Raw genomic sequence first — 16,046 nt, 5'->3', positions numbered from 1 at the left:
AGGATTCAAAATATACAGCAATAAATTTCCATTTCAAGAAAGCCTATTATAATACATACTACGAATGGTGTTCAGAGTAGTCCATCTTTTCTTTCCTCGCTTGTAAGTTTTCTTTTGTTCTCTGCTATGCACTTTTTACTTTGTTCTTCCTTGCCCCTTCCTCTATCCCCTTCCCCTAAGATGACAACAATTAAGCATGGATATATGTGTGTGTATGTGTATGTATATGTATATACACACAGATGTACATACACATACACTCAGATATCTATAATCATATTCATATGCAGATATACACATTCACATGCATTTATGTAAGACTGTACTTCACTTATTTGTCTTCTATTTCTTTGAGGTTGGCTAACCTCTTCCTTCTTAAGTCCAAGTCTTTCCATATTTTTCTAAGTCTCTAACTCCAACTCCAACTCATCGTTTACTACACCACAGCAATGTTCCAACCTTATACCGTCTAGTTATTTCAAATAGTCTAAAACAATATTGATTAAAATGGGGGACATATAGTGTAGTTTCCCTGTTTTTCTCTTTTGATTGAAGTTATTTTAGCTTTAACTTAGTCTAAGATCATAACTATGCTGCTTCTTTTTCTTAATAAATTCTACTCCTGATCTTTATTTTATGTTTGTGTGTATCTCTTATTTCTTATTCCTCTTGACTCCTCTACTTCTACCTATTACCTGGCCATCCTATTTCTTAACCTATCCCCTCAAAGATCCCTCCCTTACCCTCCCGTTCCTGTTAATCTAAACACTCTTCCATACCCCTCTTATTCTATTTCCTCACCCTCTTATTTCTTCATAAATTTAAAAAACACTTTTATTCCTTTCTAAACGTATATATTGTTCTCTATTTAACACAGATCTGATATGAGTAGAGTTTCCTCTAAAAATCCCTCCCTTATCCTTTCCCCCTTCTTATTCCCTTAGTTTTTTATTTCTTTCTGAATTCAGAAGACTTTTATACCCTTCTAGATAAATATGTATTCCCTCTTTAACCCATTCCCAATGAAAGAGAATTCCAGAACTACCAGCCCTCCCCCGCCATCTAATTTCTTTGTGTCAATGCTTCCTCTTCCGCCTCATTTGTATAATATAATTACTCCTTTTACATTTTCCTAAATGGTTTTACTTTGTAGAATCACAGCATACTCAGGTCCACCTCAATCTTTCTTTCGAACTACCCAATTACTCATAACAATCTTATACATTTTACATTTCCTCATATAAAAAGTAAACAATCTGTCCTTATTGAGGCCCTTCTAATTAGTCTTTAATGAGTACCTTATATTTCTCTTGGATCTTATATGTCAAATTTTCTACTAAGTTCAGGTTTTTTTCATAACAAAACCTGAAAGTTTGGCAATTCATTAAATTTCCATTTTTTTTCATTCGAGATTATGCTTAACTTTGTTGGATATGATATTTTTGGCTGCAACCCCAGTTCTTTTGCTCTTCAATATATAATGTTTCAAGATCTGTGGTCTTTTAGTGTTACTGCTGCTAAGTCTTTTATGATTCTAATTGTGGCACTGCCATATTTGAATTGTTTTTTTCTTGTTACCCATAACATTTTCTTCTTGAGCTGGGAGTTTCAGAATTTGATTATGATATTCTTATAAGGTTTTCCTCATAAGATTGCTTTCAGGTGGTGATCAGTGAATTTTTTTCTATTTCTACTTTCCCCTTTTGTTCTAACACTTCAGGATAATTTTCTTTATTTCTTGTATTACTGTATCAAGATTCTTTTTCTGATTGTAGCTTTCAGGTAGTCTGATTATTTTTATGTTTTCTCTTCTTGATCCATTCTCCAGATCAGTTGTTCTTCTTATGTTTCACATTCTCTTCTATTTTTTCATTCTTTATATTTTGTTTTATTATTTCTTGGTCTCATAACTTTGCTGGCTTCCTCTTGTCCAACTTTAATTTTCAAAGAGTTGTTTTCTTCCATAAGATTCTGGATCTCCTTTTCCAGTTTGTCGACTTTCTTTTCATAATCTTCTTGTTTTTCTTGGATTGTTCTTATTAAAAAAAAAATTCTTCCTCAGTCTCTCTCATTTGATTTTTAAAGTCTTTTTAAAGTTCTTCTATGACTTCTTTTTGGGCAGGTGACCATCTGATGTTACTCTTTAGGGTAGAAAAGATTCTTTTTGCTTCAGTATACTCCTCTGAAGATGAATCCCATGTTCCCATAGTAACTTTCAATAGTTGGGTTCTTTCTCCTTTGCCTGTTCACTTTTTTTTTAGATGTAGCAGCTTATTACTGTAATCACTTCTAGTACTGGGGTATAGGAGATAGTGCCTCTGGCCTTAGATCCTCTGTCAGTTCCTCCCTCTAGCCTGGAATCAAAACCAAGACCACTGCCCTCCTGTGAGTGCCCACAGCCAGTGGTGTCCCTGCCCTACTGCCTACTCACTGGGCATGTGCTGGTTCCTTCTCACCCAGGGCCACATCTGGGCAGCACAGCTGGGCCTAGCAACCCTTAATAGCAGAGACTTCCTTAATCTTCCCTAGCTCAGACACACAAGTCCCCACATTGTCTGGGAGGTGAAAATTCCTGTGGAAGGGACCTAGGCTACCTCCCAACCCAGCAAGTTCTACGGCCTGCTGCTTACTGTTTTGGTGGAACTAGCCTGGAGGTGTTTACACTTCATAGGGACCAAACCATGGTCCTGGGGTTTTTCTTCACATCTTATTCATTGTCCCAGGAGGACCACTGTTTTGCCCCTACTCTGGAGAGCTTGGAATTTTCAGATCTACTCCATCATCTTCCCAGAATCTTCTCCTAAAGGATAGTTTCTAAATATTTAGAAAGAGATGAGATTAACTATAATCAAGAAAAAGTCATACCAGACTAATCTCATTTTCTTTTCTTAATAAGATCAACAGATTGACAGGTCAAATTGACATGGATATAGTATACCTAAATTCCAACAAGTAGTTTGACAAAAATATCTCACAAAGATATTCTTGTAGACAGTCATAAGGAGATATAAGTTGGCTGACAATACAAGATAACCAGTGGAATCATGTTAACTCAGAAAGGGATGAGATCTACATTCCTATCCTTATTTTCATCTTTTTTATCCATGATATGGATTAAGGTCTAGATAGCATGCTTTCAAAATTGTGGAAGACAAAGCTAGAAGGGTTACTAGTATTAGATTACTGAACTGTGATCCCTAAAGATCTAGAAAGGGCAAGAAAAATGCGCCAAATCTAGTTAGATGAAACTTAGCTGATATATATACAAAATCTTACATATGAATTTTAAAGATCAACTAAAGAAAAGTAGAACTATGAAGACTGGGCTAGGGCCTGAGCCAGGGGGTTTTCTTGAGAGAAACATCTGAATATTTAAGTAGGTTTTAAGTTTGCTATGACTCAACAGTGCAATGTAACGTCCAGAAAAGCTAACATGATCTTAGTCTGCATTGTCAAGGGAAGGCTATTGATCCCTCTGTACTCTGTTGTGTTTTAACATTTGGAGTACTGTGTTTAGCTTTGGACGTCATGTTTTTACAAAGTATACTGACAATCTGGAACATGTACTTAGGAGGACACCCAGGATGGTAAGAAGACAACATATCATGGTATCTGATAATGGGATAAAGGAACTGGAGAAGTTTAACCTGGAAAAGACAAAGACTAGGAGGAAGGGAACATAATAGCTGCCTTCAAGCACATATGCGACTAGAATGCAGAAGAGGAATGAGACTTGTTCTGTTTAGTTCTAGTGTGCAGAACTAGGAGCAAGGGTCAAAATTGCAGAGGGGCAAGATATGAAATGGGCTACCTCAGAAGGCAGGAAGTCTTCCAACACAGACTAGAATGTTACAGAGCAGATTTCAGGTCAGAAAGGATGGTACTAGATGATTCCTAAGATCTTTTCCAACTCAGAGACTCTGGGACTTTATGTTTTTCTAAATAATGTGGCTTGCATGTATACGTGCTTCTCTTTAAAGGGGCTGAATCACTCAGTTCTAGCCAAATTTATATAATAATTAGCTCTGTTATAAGGATAATTAAAACAACATCTAATGCCTGTTATAAAACTGCCTGTGCTTGGAGTTTCAGAAGACAAATAAGACACAAATATTTTTGATACTCTCTCTCTCCTGTTATATACTTAAATAGTTCAAATATATATCACTTCATAGGTATACATGCTGCCTCCATACTACAGGCCTCCATACAATACCTTCACGCCTTAACAAACGGTTTTTGGGAGCTACTATGGCAGAAAAAAAAGATCAGCACTTGGTGGCCAATCCTCTGTTCATGAGTCTCTGAATTTCACTAGGCTGGGCCTCAAATGATAGAGTAGTTTTCTTAATAAAATGAACTATGAAGTGATTTAGTTATAAATAATTTTGCCTTTTAAAATATTCTCAGGACAATTTAGTAGAACTTTCGATCATGAAGGGATGTTAAGAGATAACTGAATCTAATCCCTTCATTTTACAGATGAGGAAACTGAGATAAATAGACGCTCTAGGCCAGACGGGAGAAAAATATAAACTTAGGTCTCTTGATTCCAAGTCCAATAAGCTTTCTGCTAAAGTCATTAGTTAGAGTTCTATCTTATATAGTCATAATAAATATTATTTACAATATTTAACTTATTAGCAATCTGAACATCAAAGTATCTTGTGAGAACATGATATATTTAGGATTGAAAAGATGCACATAATATAGCATTTTTAGAAAGATAAGAATATGAGTAAGAAGCGTACAAGGAATTTCCAAACCCTTTTCCTTGGCCATCATAGAAAGTATATCCCGTGTAGAATGAATGGCACTGAAAACATGGCGGTCTTCAACGGTCTTACAAAGTGTAGGGAGATAGCACTTAAGAGCCGTGCTTTGTAACAGGTGGTTGATGTACTGGTCAAGCTCATCTTGACTTTCTGAAATCAGATAATCATAAAGAAAATCCAATCAAAATAAAATCCAATCAAAATAAGCTCCAGAAAACTTAGTCCCCACAGACAAAGTCAAACTAGAAAAACTACTTAAAACAGATTTATAAGGTAGGAAATGTTTGGATAACTCTACTCTTTGGTCCCTATTCTGGAAAAATAATTCTACTCTAGAGGAGGGAAAAAAGGTTAAAATGTAGCCACAGTGCAATATCTAGAAACAATAGCTACAAGTGAATTTAACAAAATAGCAAAAGTAGCTTTAATAATTTACCGTTACTGCCAATAACTAAACTTAGTACCAGGCAAGAAAAACTAAGAGTCACCAACCAGCTTTGGGGTGGCGGCTTGGAGGGAGAGAAAGCATACATTATGACCTGTTTATTCTACCTATTTACTATTAAAACAGTCATTATTGAACGTCTACTTCAAATACTCACATTTAGACTGGCACCAGGACATTTTTAATTGTAAACCTACACAATCTGAGGAATACTTGCTCAGAATTTTACTTTGTATTATTCATTTCAGCCAAAATAAAGGGTATAGTTTAAGAAGGATTCTTATTTTCGGTATTGGGGACTGAGTCTAAGACTGCTTTTAAAATTGTTCTTATACATTTTAATATCTGAAAGGGCAATTATTCTTTGAGCTTGTATCTTATTGAAATGTTACCATAAAGCCACAATTTTACAAGCTTCACAAAACACAAAATTATTTCAGAAAGTACCTTGATTATAGATATCTTCTGAATATCCATCTAGATCGTATTCACTATCAGGACTGTAGCTTCCATCACTAGGATCATCAAATAACTTCTCATCACCATCAGGATCCAGGAAGGTCAAATCCGTATAGAATGATGTGGTAAGAAATTCTGACAGATTCCCTAATTTCACTCTGTAAAGAGGGAACAATGACAGAAATAAAAGGCAGACTTTTCATTTATTTTCAGCATGCAAGGAGAAGACTTCTTCACGTTTAGGGGGCACTTTTACTAGTATCATCACATCATATAAATTGTGCTCTATGTTGGCCCCCATGGCAATAATAATAGTAGGTGACAGTCAAGGGAAAACAAAAATCTATACAAAGCAGAAAGCCAAATAGTCCAAAGTAGAATAGATCTTAAATCAATAAATTCACTGAACCATGACCAGGATCAAAGGCTTATTATCTTTAAAACTATCCTAATAGAAATGCAACATTTCATTAAGCCAAAATAAAGGTCTCTTTTGGAAAAAAGCAGTAAGGCCTATTAGAATTAGAATCTCACTGGGCAGTAGTAGAAAATTTCCCAGGAAGCTAATACCAGATTCTCCAGTTGCCACAGGCCTACCACTTTTCGATGAAGTAAATTATATTTCTGCTTAAACTCATTTTGTCATATTTGGGGGCAAAACAGGGGAGAAAAGGGGAAGCAGGAATACATGTATGGTTCTTTAAAAAAACACCTCTTTCAAAAATCCAATTATGATTCTTACAGCTATTAAGCATTTACTGAGTTTATGGAGTAAATTTAAGTATTCAATTAACAGTAGAATCACAAGTTGGACTTCAAAGGATAAAGAGCTAAAGAAAAGATTTCTTACAAACTCTAGGGCAGTCTTCTTCCCAGACCTGGAGTTGATATCATACAATTCTTTTAGCTTCACCAAAAAGTAAAGACAATACAAGGAGCTATAGAAAATGCTTAGGTATTTGGTAGTACTAAGAAGAGAGGTTAACACTGACTAAACTCGAATTATATAGATTTTTCCTGCTACAGAAGAAGTAACGGTTGAAGAAATTATAATTATTACTTATCTCCCAAATACCTGGCAGGAAATGTATATAATTCCCAGAGCTGCTTTTAATTCTTAAATAATATTTAAAGGAGAACAGAAGAAATTTTTATACTCAACACTGAAGAGAAAATGCTATATTAGCTTTCAACTGTTAATATTTAAATGACATATACTCTCTGGAAGAGAGTGCCTAATTATATATCAATCACTAAGATTCTACCTAAGTCTTTATATTTCTTTCTTTTAAATAGGAAATCATCTTAATCAGTAAAAGTTATCTTTTCCTCTTATAACAGAGGGTTCTGTTTTTATAGAAAAAGTTATTACAGACTAGGAATATGTACTACATTCCTATACATATAGGAATATGCACTACATTCCTATACACATAGGAATATGCACTGTTTTCCACAGCTAAGGAAATATAACTGTTTGGGCTTCAGAGCCTTAATCCAAGCATTAATTCACTAACTGTTTCATTTTGTAAGTGATTATATATACTGAATTCCTCTTTAGAAATACAGTATAAATCTTAAATAATACATAAATAGGTAAAGGGGCTAGGAAGAAATGAACTGCTTCTGTAACATTAACTTTGAAAATCTAAGCTTATAAAAGGATGGCAAATGTCAAAACACATTGCCTATGCCTCCATTTAAAAGGTAAACAACGCGATTACAACCTCTTTAGTAGAGACAGGAACCAGATTTCTAGTAGGAAAAAAATATCCTTTCTGGCCTCATGATGACATTAGAGTTGAGAGTTCTGGTAGTTTCTTCAATGGTGGCAGAGTTAGAAGCTGATCTGAAGGGAGGGCAATCTAATGTCTTTATACTTGTACCCTTTCCATTGATGATGACAAGAAATTTGGACTAACTTCTACCACAGTGACCCTAAAATCAACCTAGGTAGTATGTCTACTTTTTTTATCTATTCCCTATGCTACATCATAAGCATGTAACTTTTAGCAGCTTCACTATTGACTGTTCAGAGATTATTATGTCCTTGAACATATGTCTTACAAACAAATGAGAAAAGGACAGCAAAAGGTAGGAAAATATTTATTACTTTGATTATTTACTACTACTATTATTAACATATCCTATGAACACATGAAGGAAAGGAAAGCAAAAGAAAACCAGAAAACCCAATAGTCATTTGGCAAATCACGAGTTACCTTGCTCCTCCAAAATATCCATCCTCCAGTTTCCTAATTGTGGCAAGCACTGCTGAATCAATATCTGAGCCATCATTTGCTAAGGGGAAAAAACAGTGTTACTTTCCTGCCATAGGAACAAATTCTTATAAGGCTTTAAAAATATTTTTTAGTTGATTTTCTAGAACACAGTCTGATTTAAATATTACTAATAAAAAGTACTCCAAGTCTAAAAAAAGTTAGATGTGACCAATAAGCAGGTAAGTTACATGACTTAAGAGTGACAGTTATTTTGAAAGCGATCAAAATTAGTTGTTTATTTTTTTAATATACCAGACAAAAGTAACAAGAATTACTGAGCATTGTGTGAGTGATGGGGAAAGTGAGAGTAGGTCTTCCTGTCATTCTCCATCGGGAACAAAGGTAAGCCAATTCAATCCGAAGCATCTCCACAATCATCTCATTGTCTAGGGCCAAGTAGAAGTGGTGCTGATCAGTAAACTGTGGATCAGAAAACATACTAGGTACAAAGCTGAGTTTCATTTCTTTTGAAAAAATCACTACTTGAATCAATAAATAATTTTTTTTTTAACGAAAAGAGCTTCTTGCAATTTTCCTGCCCCTTACTGCTTTTAAGACAAATTACACTGTTAAGAGGCTACTATTTTGATGTGGACTCTAAAAGGAAAGGAACACTCCTATATTTATTTCCAGCATTTCAGGAGGGTGTTTAAGCTCCTTTCCCAATAAGTCTCTAAGAAGAAATCAATACCTAATTTCTACTTCTTCCAGGGTTGCTGGGTCCAGAGAGTACATCAAAACGACAAGCAGCAACAAAAGAATGAGAAATTCGACATTTTGCTTTTTGATTTCTAGTAATGTGAATTACTAGAATGTGGAATAATGTGGATTTCTAAGAGTTTAACAATCAATCAAGCAAGTGTTAATTAGCACCTATCTTCCAAACAAAAGGAAATAAGATTGTTGCTGGCTTATTGTCCTCACTTGAGGGGAAATAATGTGAATATGGAATAATGCCTCTTAAGCCAATGAAAGCCAAATTGTTCTCTTGGATGCAAAAATCTTATGCACTTGGAGTTATATTTAAAGTAATAGGGGAAAAAAATCAAAAGACACTAGGTTAAGTGAACAGTCTTTTGAGGAAAACTTCTGTGTGCCAAATTTTAAAAAATGACTCAGGTAATCAAGACATTCATTATTGTGTACAGATCATTGAGAACTGCACTTTTAATAACTATTTTTTTTCTTTTCTATCCTCCTAAATGGATGGTTAGGTGGCTCTGTCCTTCCTCCAAAATACATATTCTTCATTTCCAATGGACTATTTTTCTTCTTTAAACATAATTTAAGTATATTTCTCCTTTAAATAGTTGGAAATTATATAACACTTTTCACAATTTCCATGACTTCACAAACATTATGTCAGTTGATCAAGTTACTTCAAAAATTAAGCTCTATTAAAGGACAGGGGGACTGTAATTTCCAAATCACAACAGCTTTGTGATATGCAAAAAGTAAATGAAGGTAGTCATTGTGGTCTCTATGAAGACTTTCATCTTTTATGGGATATTAAAGCTACAGTTCTTGCAATTTAAGGTATTTAAAAAATTTCATGTGACAGAGAGATGAAGAAATGAAAGGAGGGAGACAGGGAGAAAGAATGAAAGGAAAGAAGAGAGAGAATATGAATTAGAATGTGCATTAAGTCTCTTTCCTTATCTAGCTTTCTATATTTTAAACAAGTCTGCTACACTGAACACAGACACATTATTGTACAAAAGAGTTTGACAATCAATCAAGCAAGTGTTTATTAAGCACATACTTTCCAAACAAAAGGAAATAAAATTGTATGTTGCTGGCTTGTCCTTACCTGAGGGGTAAAAGTAAATATCTGATTCCTGATCACATAGAGTTTGGAGGTTCCAAGAACACCAATGTGTCTATATGGTCGCCCACTTAGTTTCATGTTCTTATTCCGTCCTATTCACAAAACAAAGGCAAGAACCAAGCTGAGGAGCTTTTTTTGGGGGGAAAAAAGGTAACAGAGTTAAGAAACCAAAACTCTTACTTGACTTCTGTAACTTTCAAAAACAAAGCCTTCTTTGGATACACACAGCAGTTTTTGTTCAAATTCATATAGTTGAAAGGAAAATACTAAAGGCTTGTACCAGTTTTTGTTTCTAATTAAGTTTCAGACAGAACATTTGGGATTACAACCCAAAACTAATCTCTTTTAAAACTATGTGAATAGTGGCAGTCCCTTCCCTTTTTCTCATTAAGAAATAGGTATTTTCTGATAATACTAAAAAAAAAAATTATCCACATCCACATTAGGATCCACTCTGGTCAAGCCATTAACTTCCAAGTACTTTCTGACAATTTTCTAAGATTATAAATTGCAGCAGATGCCCAGCTGCACTAGTAGGAGTTTCTCCAGCAGTTCTCTACACCAATGAAATGATAGGTCTGCCCTGCCCCACCCCCATCTCCAGGTAATTAGTTGTAATTTTCAACATGGAGCTTACTAAATTTTTTGGAAACAGATCTAGGAAGTGATATGTTTATCTAGGCAGCGATAAATACCTTTCTAGAAATCAGATTAACACTAGCCTGAGTGGAAAAATCATGGGTATTTTCTCATAATAACTTTTACAAACTTAGCAGTGAGATCTGTTAAACCATGATGCCTCTATTTCTTTGTATTTATACACACAGACACCCTTGGAAATCAAACTGATAAAAGTTTTCATCAAAACAATGTATAGCAGCTTTACAAACCTACCAAGCTTGGCATATAGATGGCTAAGAATTCGGGCTGGCTGTACTCGGATTGGATGGATGTCAGCAATGCTCTGCACACTGACTCCCTGCTTTCTTAGCAACTCCTTAATTTTATTGGATTCTGCTAAAACGGTGACTAGGAAAAGAAACAACAACAGAGGATAGAGTATAGATTTGGATGATCAGTTTTTCATTTTCATCAGTCACATATCTTTCACTGCTCTTTGTCAAAAATTATCACAACTCTTCTGTATACAGTAGCATACTTAGACCTCAAATGAGGCCATTTTCATTCAATCAATAAGCATTTTATTCAATATTGGTCATACGAATCACTGTGTAAGAGATAAAAAAAATATAAAGCATGATCTTGGACCTCAAGGAACTTATATTCTATTTAAGAAGATAAAACAAGCACAGAATTATCTGCAATATAACTTTCCATATACATCTCGTGACTGGTACAAAATGCTAGAGTAGTAAAGTGAAGGGAGAGGTTTCTTCTGCTTGGGATGATTAGGCTTCAAAGAGAAGTTAGTCATTTGAGCTGAATTTTGGAAGGCTTTCAAGGGGTAAAGATGGAAGGAGAAAGTAGAGGGAATGACATGAGTAAAGGCACAGAGATGGTAAAGCACAAGGCATTTTTGAAGAATAGCAAATAGTCCAATTAGGCCAGAGCTGATGATAGGTATAGATACTCACAGCGAGGGACACAGCCAAAATGGCAGAGTAAAGGCAGGGACTTGCCTGAGCTCCCCAAATTCCCAACCAAACAATGTTAAAATAATACCTGAAAATGAATTCTGGAGAGGCAGAACCAACAGAAGGATGGGGTAAAACAATTTTCTAGCCTAAGACAACTCACAAAGTTGGCAAAAAAGGTCTATCTCACTGGAGGTGAGGCACAGTCCAGTGACAGGTAAGCCAGCAGCAGGCCTTGGGGATAACAGAATTTCTTCCAGAGCTCTCAGCCTACAGATTGTAAGAGGGTCACACAATTGGTAAGGGATCCCAGACTTTGCTGCATTGGCTCCAATGTGGCTCCAAGTCCCAGGATGAGGAGGAACAGCACTGCAGGAGCGAGAACCCTGGACACAGTTCCAGGGTGGAAAAGAGTGCTTGTGGTTGCTCACAGACCAGAGCATAGGCCAGGAGAACAGTAACCACACTTCTCCTTAGATCATACCACCTTGGTAGAATTGAAAACCTACAGACTGCCAGAGCTAGCTCTGAAAACAGCAACACAAAAAACCTGAAGCTTGGGACAGTGTCCCCTTTACCCCAGGAACAGAGCCCAACTTTAATATGAAGTTAAAAGTCAAGAAATAGGCTGGAAAAAACGAGCAAATAACAAAAAAGAACCTGACCATGGAAAGTTACTATAGAGACAGGAAAGAGCACAAAAAAAACTCAGAAGACAATGAAGTCAAAACAACTACACGCAAAGCCTCAAGGAAAAATGTGAATTGGACGTACGCCCAAAAAGAATCCCTGGAAGAGCTCCAAAAGGATTTTAAAAATCAAATAAGAAAAGTAGAGGAAAAACTGGGAAAAGAAATGAGAGTGATGCAAGAAAATAATGAAAACGAGTCATCAGCTTGGTTTAGATGGCACATAAAAATTCTAAAGAAAATACCTAAAAAAACAGAATTTGGCCATATGGTAAAAGAGGCACCAAAATCCACTGAAGAGACAGCAGAGTGAATTACATAAGTTAGACATAAAGGGTGATACCATAAGCAAATTAGGGGAGCATGGAACAGTTACCTCTCAGATCTATGGATAAGGGAAGAATGAGGGGGAAGATGAAGTCTGTTTTAGACATGTCTAAGAGTTGCTAGAGAGCATTACAGAACATAAAATGGATAATTTTGATTATATTAATAGACTTTTACACAAAATACCCAATGCAGTCAAGATTAGAAGGAAAGCAAAACACTGGGAAAAAATTTTGCAGCAAGCTTCTCTGGTAAAGGCCTCATTTCTCAAATATATAGAGAACTGAATCAAATATTTTAGAACTTTGGGCTCCAAATTTTCTCCCTTCCTCCCTCCCCACCCACTCTCATTGAGAAGGCAAGCAACTCGACACAGATTATACGTGTGTAGTCATGCAAAACACTTTCATAGTAGTCATGTTGTGGAAAATTAACTATATTTCCCGCATGCTAATCCGCTTCCCATTTATTCTCTTCTCTTCTCTTTTGACTCTGTCTCTCCTCAGAAGTGTTTGCTTCTGATTACCCCCTCCTCCAATCTGCCCTCCCCTTTATCATCTTCCCGCTCTTATCCCCTTCCCCTCCTATTTTCCCATAGGGCAAGATAGATTTCCATACCCAATTGAGTGTGTATGGTATTCCCTCCTTAACCCAAACCTGATGAGAAAAAGATTCATTCATTCCCTCTCACCTTCCCCCACTTTCCCTCCACTGTAAAAGCCTTTTCCTGTCTGTTTTGAGATAATTTACCCCATTCTACCTCTCCCTTTCTCCTTCCCCTAATATAATCCTCTCTCATCCCATAATTTTATTCTCCAGATATCACCCCCTTCATCTTCAACTCACCCTGTGCCCTCTATCTATCCATTTATCTATCCATTCATTTACCTATCTAATTTTTTGGTTTTTTTAAATATTTTTTTAACTTTTGATGAGGCAATCGGGGTTAAGTGACTTGCCCAGGGTCACACAGCTAGTAAGCGTCAAGTGTCTGAGGCCAGATTTGAACTCAGGTCCTCCTGACTCCAAGGCTGGAGCTCTATCCACTGAGCTATCCAGCTGCCTTCAAATTTTTAAGAATACAAGTCATTCCCCAATTGAAAGTCAAAAGATATGAACAGGCAGTTTTCAGAAGAAGAAATCAAAGCTATTTCTAGTCATGTGAAAAAACGCTCTAAATTGCTACTGATTAGAGAAATGCATACACAACCATGGAGTATCACCTCATACCTATCAGACTGGCTAATGTGACAGAAAAGGAAAAAGACAAATGTTAGAGGGCACATAGGAAAACTGAGACACTAATGCACTGTCGGTGGAGTTGTGAACTGTTCCATCCATTCTGGAGAGAAATTTGGAACTATATAGCCCAAAGGGCTATAAAACTGTGTACATTGTTTGACCCAAAAATACCATTATCACTACTAGGTCTGTATCCCAAAGAGATTTTTTTTAAAGGACCTGTATGTACAAAAATATTTATAGTAGCTCTTTTTGTGGTGACAAAAGATTGGAAATTAGGGGCAGCTGGGTGGCTCAGTGGATAGAGCACCAGCCCTGAAGTCAGGAGGACCAGAGTTCAAATCTGGCCTCAGACCAAACACTTGACACTTTCTAGCTGTGTGACCCTCCTTAGGCAAGTCACCGAACGCCAAATGCCTAAGAAAAAAAAAAGATTGGAAATTTAGGGGATGCCCATCAAACTGGGGAATGACTGAACAAACTGATGTATATGACTGTGATGGAATAAGCAGGATGGTTTCAGAAATGCCTGGGAAGACTTAGGTGAATTGATGCAAAGTGAAGTGAGCAGAACCAGGAGAATATTGTACACAGTAACAACAATGCTATATGATGATCAACTGTGAATGACTTAGCTATTCTCAGCAATACAATGATCTAAGACAATTCCAAAGGACTTATGAAGACAAATCGTATCCATCTCCAGAGAAAAAACTGATAGGAGTCTGAATGCAAATGAAAGTGTATATATATTTTTAAACTTTACTTTTCATGGGTTTTTTTGTCTGTGTTTTCTTTTACAACATGACTAATATGGAAATGTTTTGAGTATTTGGAACTCAAAATTTAAAAAAAAACATAAAAAATTGTTTTTACATGTAATTGGAAAAAATAAAATAAAATCTTAAAAGAGAGAGAGTAGGCTGAAAAGACAGGTAGGGGACTATTTGTGAAAGGTTTGAATGCTAGGATTAAATTTGTACTTTAGCCTACAGGGAAAGGAGGAGCCATCTGATGGTTGTTAAGCTAGGGAGTAATGTGAACAGAGCTGTGCTTTAAGAAGATTAATCCACAGGTTGTGTGTATGGATGTTAGAGCAACAGAAGAGATAAGGTGCAGGAAACCAATTCAAAGTCTATTGCCACAGTTCAGGTAAGACAAGAAGCTTGAACTAAAGTGGTAGTAACATTGTGGATAGAAAGAAAAATGAAAGTAGAATTAGTAAACCTGGTATTGGGTTAGATGTGGAGAAAAGAGACAACGGTGGTTTGGAAGATTCAAAAGGAGATGAGTAACAGAATGATGATAGAGCTGGTTTGGGGGGCAAGATGAAAAGTCTGTTTTAGACAGGTCTATGAGTTGCTGGTAAAATACTCAGGTGAAAATATCCAGCAGGCAGACAGAGATGTGGGTTCCTCATAGTTTAGACTGGAAATGTAGATAAATGTAATAGATAAAAAAATCAATTTTATTCTGATTTCTCACTACAACTATTTTGTATTTTTTAATGGTTAACTGCTACAAGAAATTGTATTCATTAGGTCATGTGTGCACCAAACATTATGCTACTGAGGATAAATCTTATAAGGCTATAGTAATGATTTAGATATAAGAAAATAACTGATTTAATGAAACTTTATTATTAGGGAGGTCATGAACAAAAATCATAGAAAATGGGCAGGCAGGAAGGGATGAATTATAATCTGAGGAGTTTTAAGGAATATCCACATCAATGAAATCACAGATTCATTAGAGTATTTAAATATATTATTTGCTACAAATTTTTTTTTGCTTTTGGAAGACGCTAATTATGGCATCAAATAGGTGTTACTAATGTGTACCAAAGTATATATACTACTTCATTAAGTGAGAAGCAAAGAAACAGAAATTAAAGTAACGGGTTATTAAACGTTAAATATGAATATACACTACAACTACAAACCTTGTACTACAACATCAGGTTTGACTGCTGTTGAAAATCTTCTATTTAAGGGATCAATTTCCCCAGTGGCTAGGAATCCCTAATAGAAGAGATGAAAAATATGGTTAATCTTTTTATTATTACCATAAACACAGTGTCTAACCAAAACCTCATCCCAAACCTCAGGTTTAGAAATAAAAATGTTTGTATTCTCAAAATATGGCATTTTTTTTTAGTATGGCATATTTAAGAGTACTTCTTCCATTGTAACAATCCACTACAGAAATATAAGTCATTAGGAATCAAGGAGTCCATTTGGACTCCTTAGAATCCCTGGCCTCCTTCAAAACTCAGACCAAAACTCCTTCCCACATGAGCCCTGTCTGATTTCTTCACCAGCCAGGGTTTCTTTTTCACAGCCCTGTCCCTACATTACCTTGTTTTACTCTGTACCTACTTAAACACGTACATTATTTCCTCCAA

The 16,046-nt window shown here is 35.8% G+C and overlaps 1 protein-coding gene across 4 annotated transcripts in view; it reads right to left on the bottom strand.

Annotated features, from left to right (window-relative positions):
- Positions 1-16,046, bottom strand: part of PHKA2 (phosphorylase kinase regulatory subunit alpha 2) — a 106,274-nt gene that overhangs the window by 29,146 nt on the left and 61,082 nt on the right. For all 4 annotated transcript variants that reach the window (XM_021007453.2, XM_021007454.2, XM_021007451.2 and 1 more), the window contains exons 13-19: positions 15,585-15,663; positions 10,684-10,818; positions 9,772-9,881; positions 8,237-8,381; positions 7,902-7,980; positions 5,668-5,837; positions 4,752-4,925 (exon numbers count right to left, since the gene is read on the bottom strand). In XM_021007453.2, the coding sequence (XP_020863112.1) occupies positions 4,752-4,925; positions 5,668-5,837; positions 7,902-7,980; positions 8,237-8,381; positions 9,772-9,881; positions 10,684-10,818; positions 15,585-15,663 (892 nt within the window). The remainder of the gene's footprint in view (positions 1-4,751; positions 4,926-5,667; positions 5,838-7,901; positions 7,981-8,236; positions 8,382-9,771; positions 9,882-10,683; positions 10,819-15,584; positions 15,664-16,046) is intronic.

This window comes from Phascolarctos cinereus, unplaced genomic scaffold (genome assembly GCF_003287225.1).
Source record: "Phascolarctos cinereus isolate Bilbo 61053 unplaced genomic scaffold, phaCin_HiC Scaffold_726;HRSCAF=1367, whole genome shotgun sequence".
In the NCBI taxonomy this organism is placed as follows: Eukaryota; Metazoa; Chordata; class Mammalia; order Diprotodontia; family Phascolarctidae; genus Phascolarctos; species Phascolarctos cinereus.
Note: the sequence above shows the minus strand (reverse complement) of the source record. Positions and strands in the feature narration are given on the sequence as shown.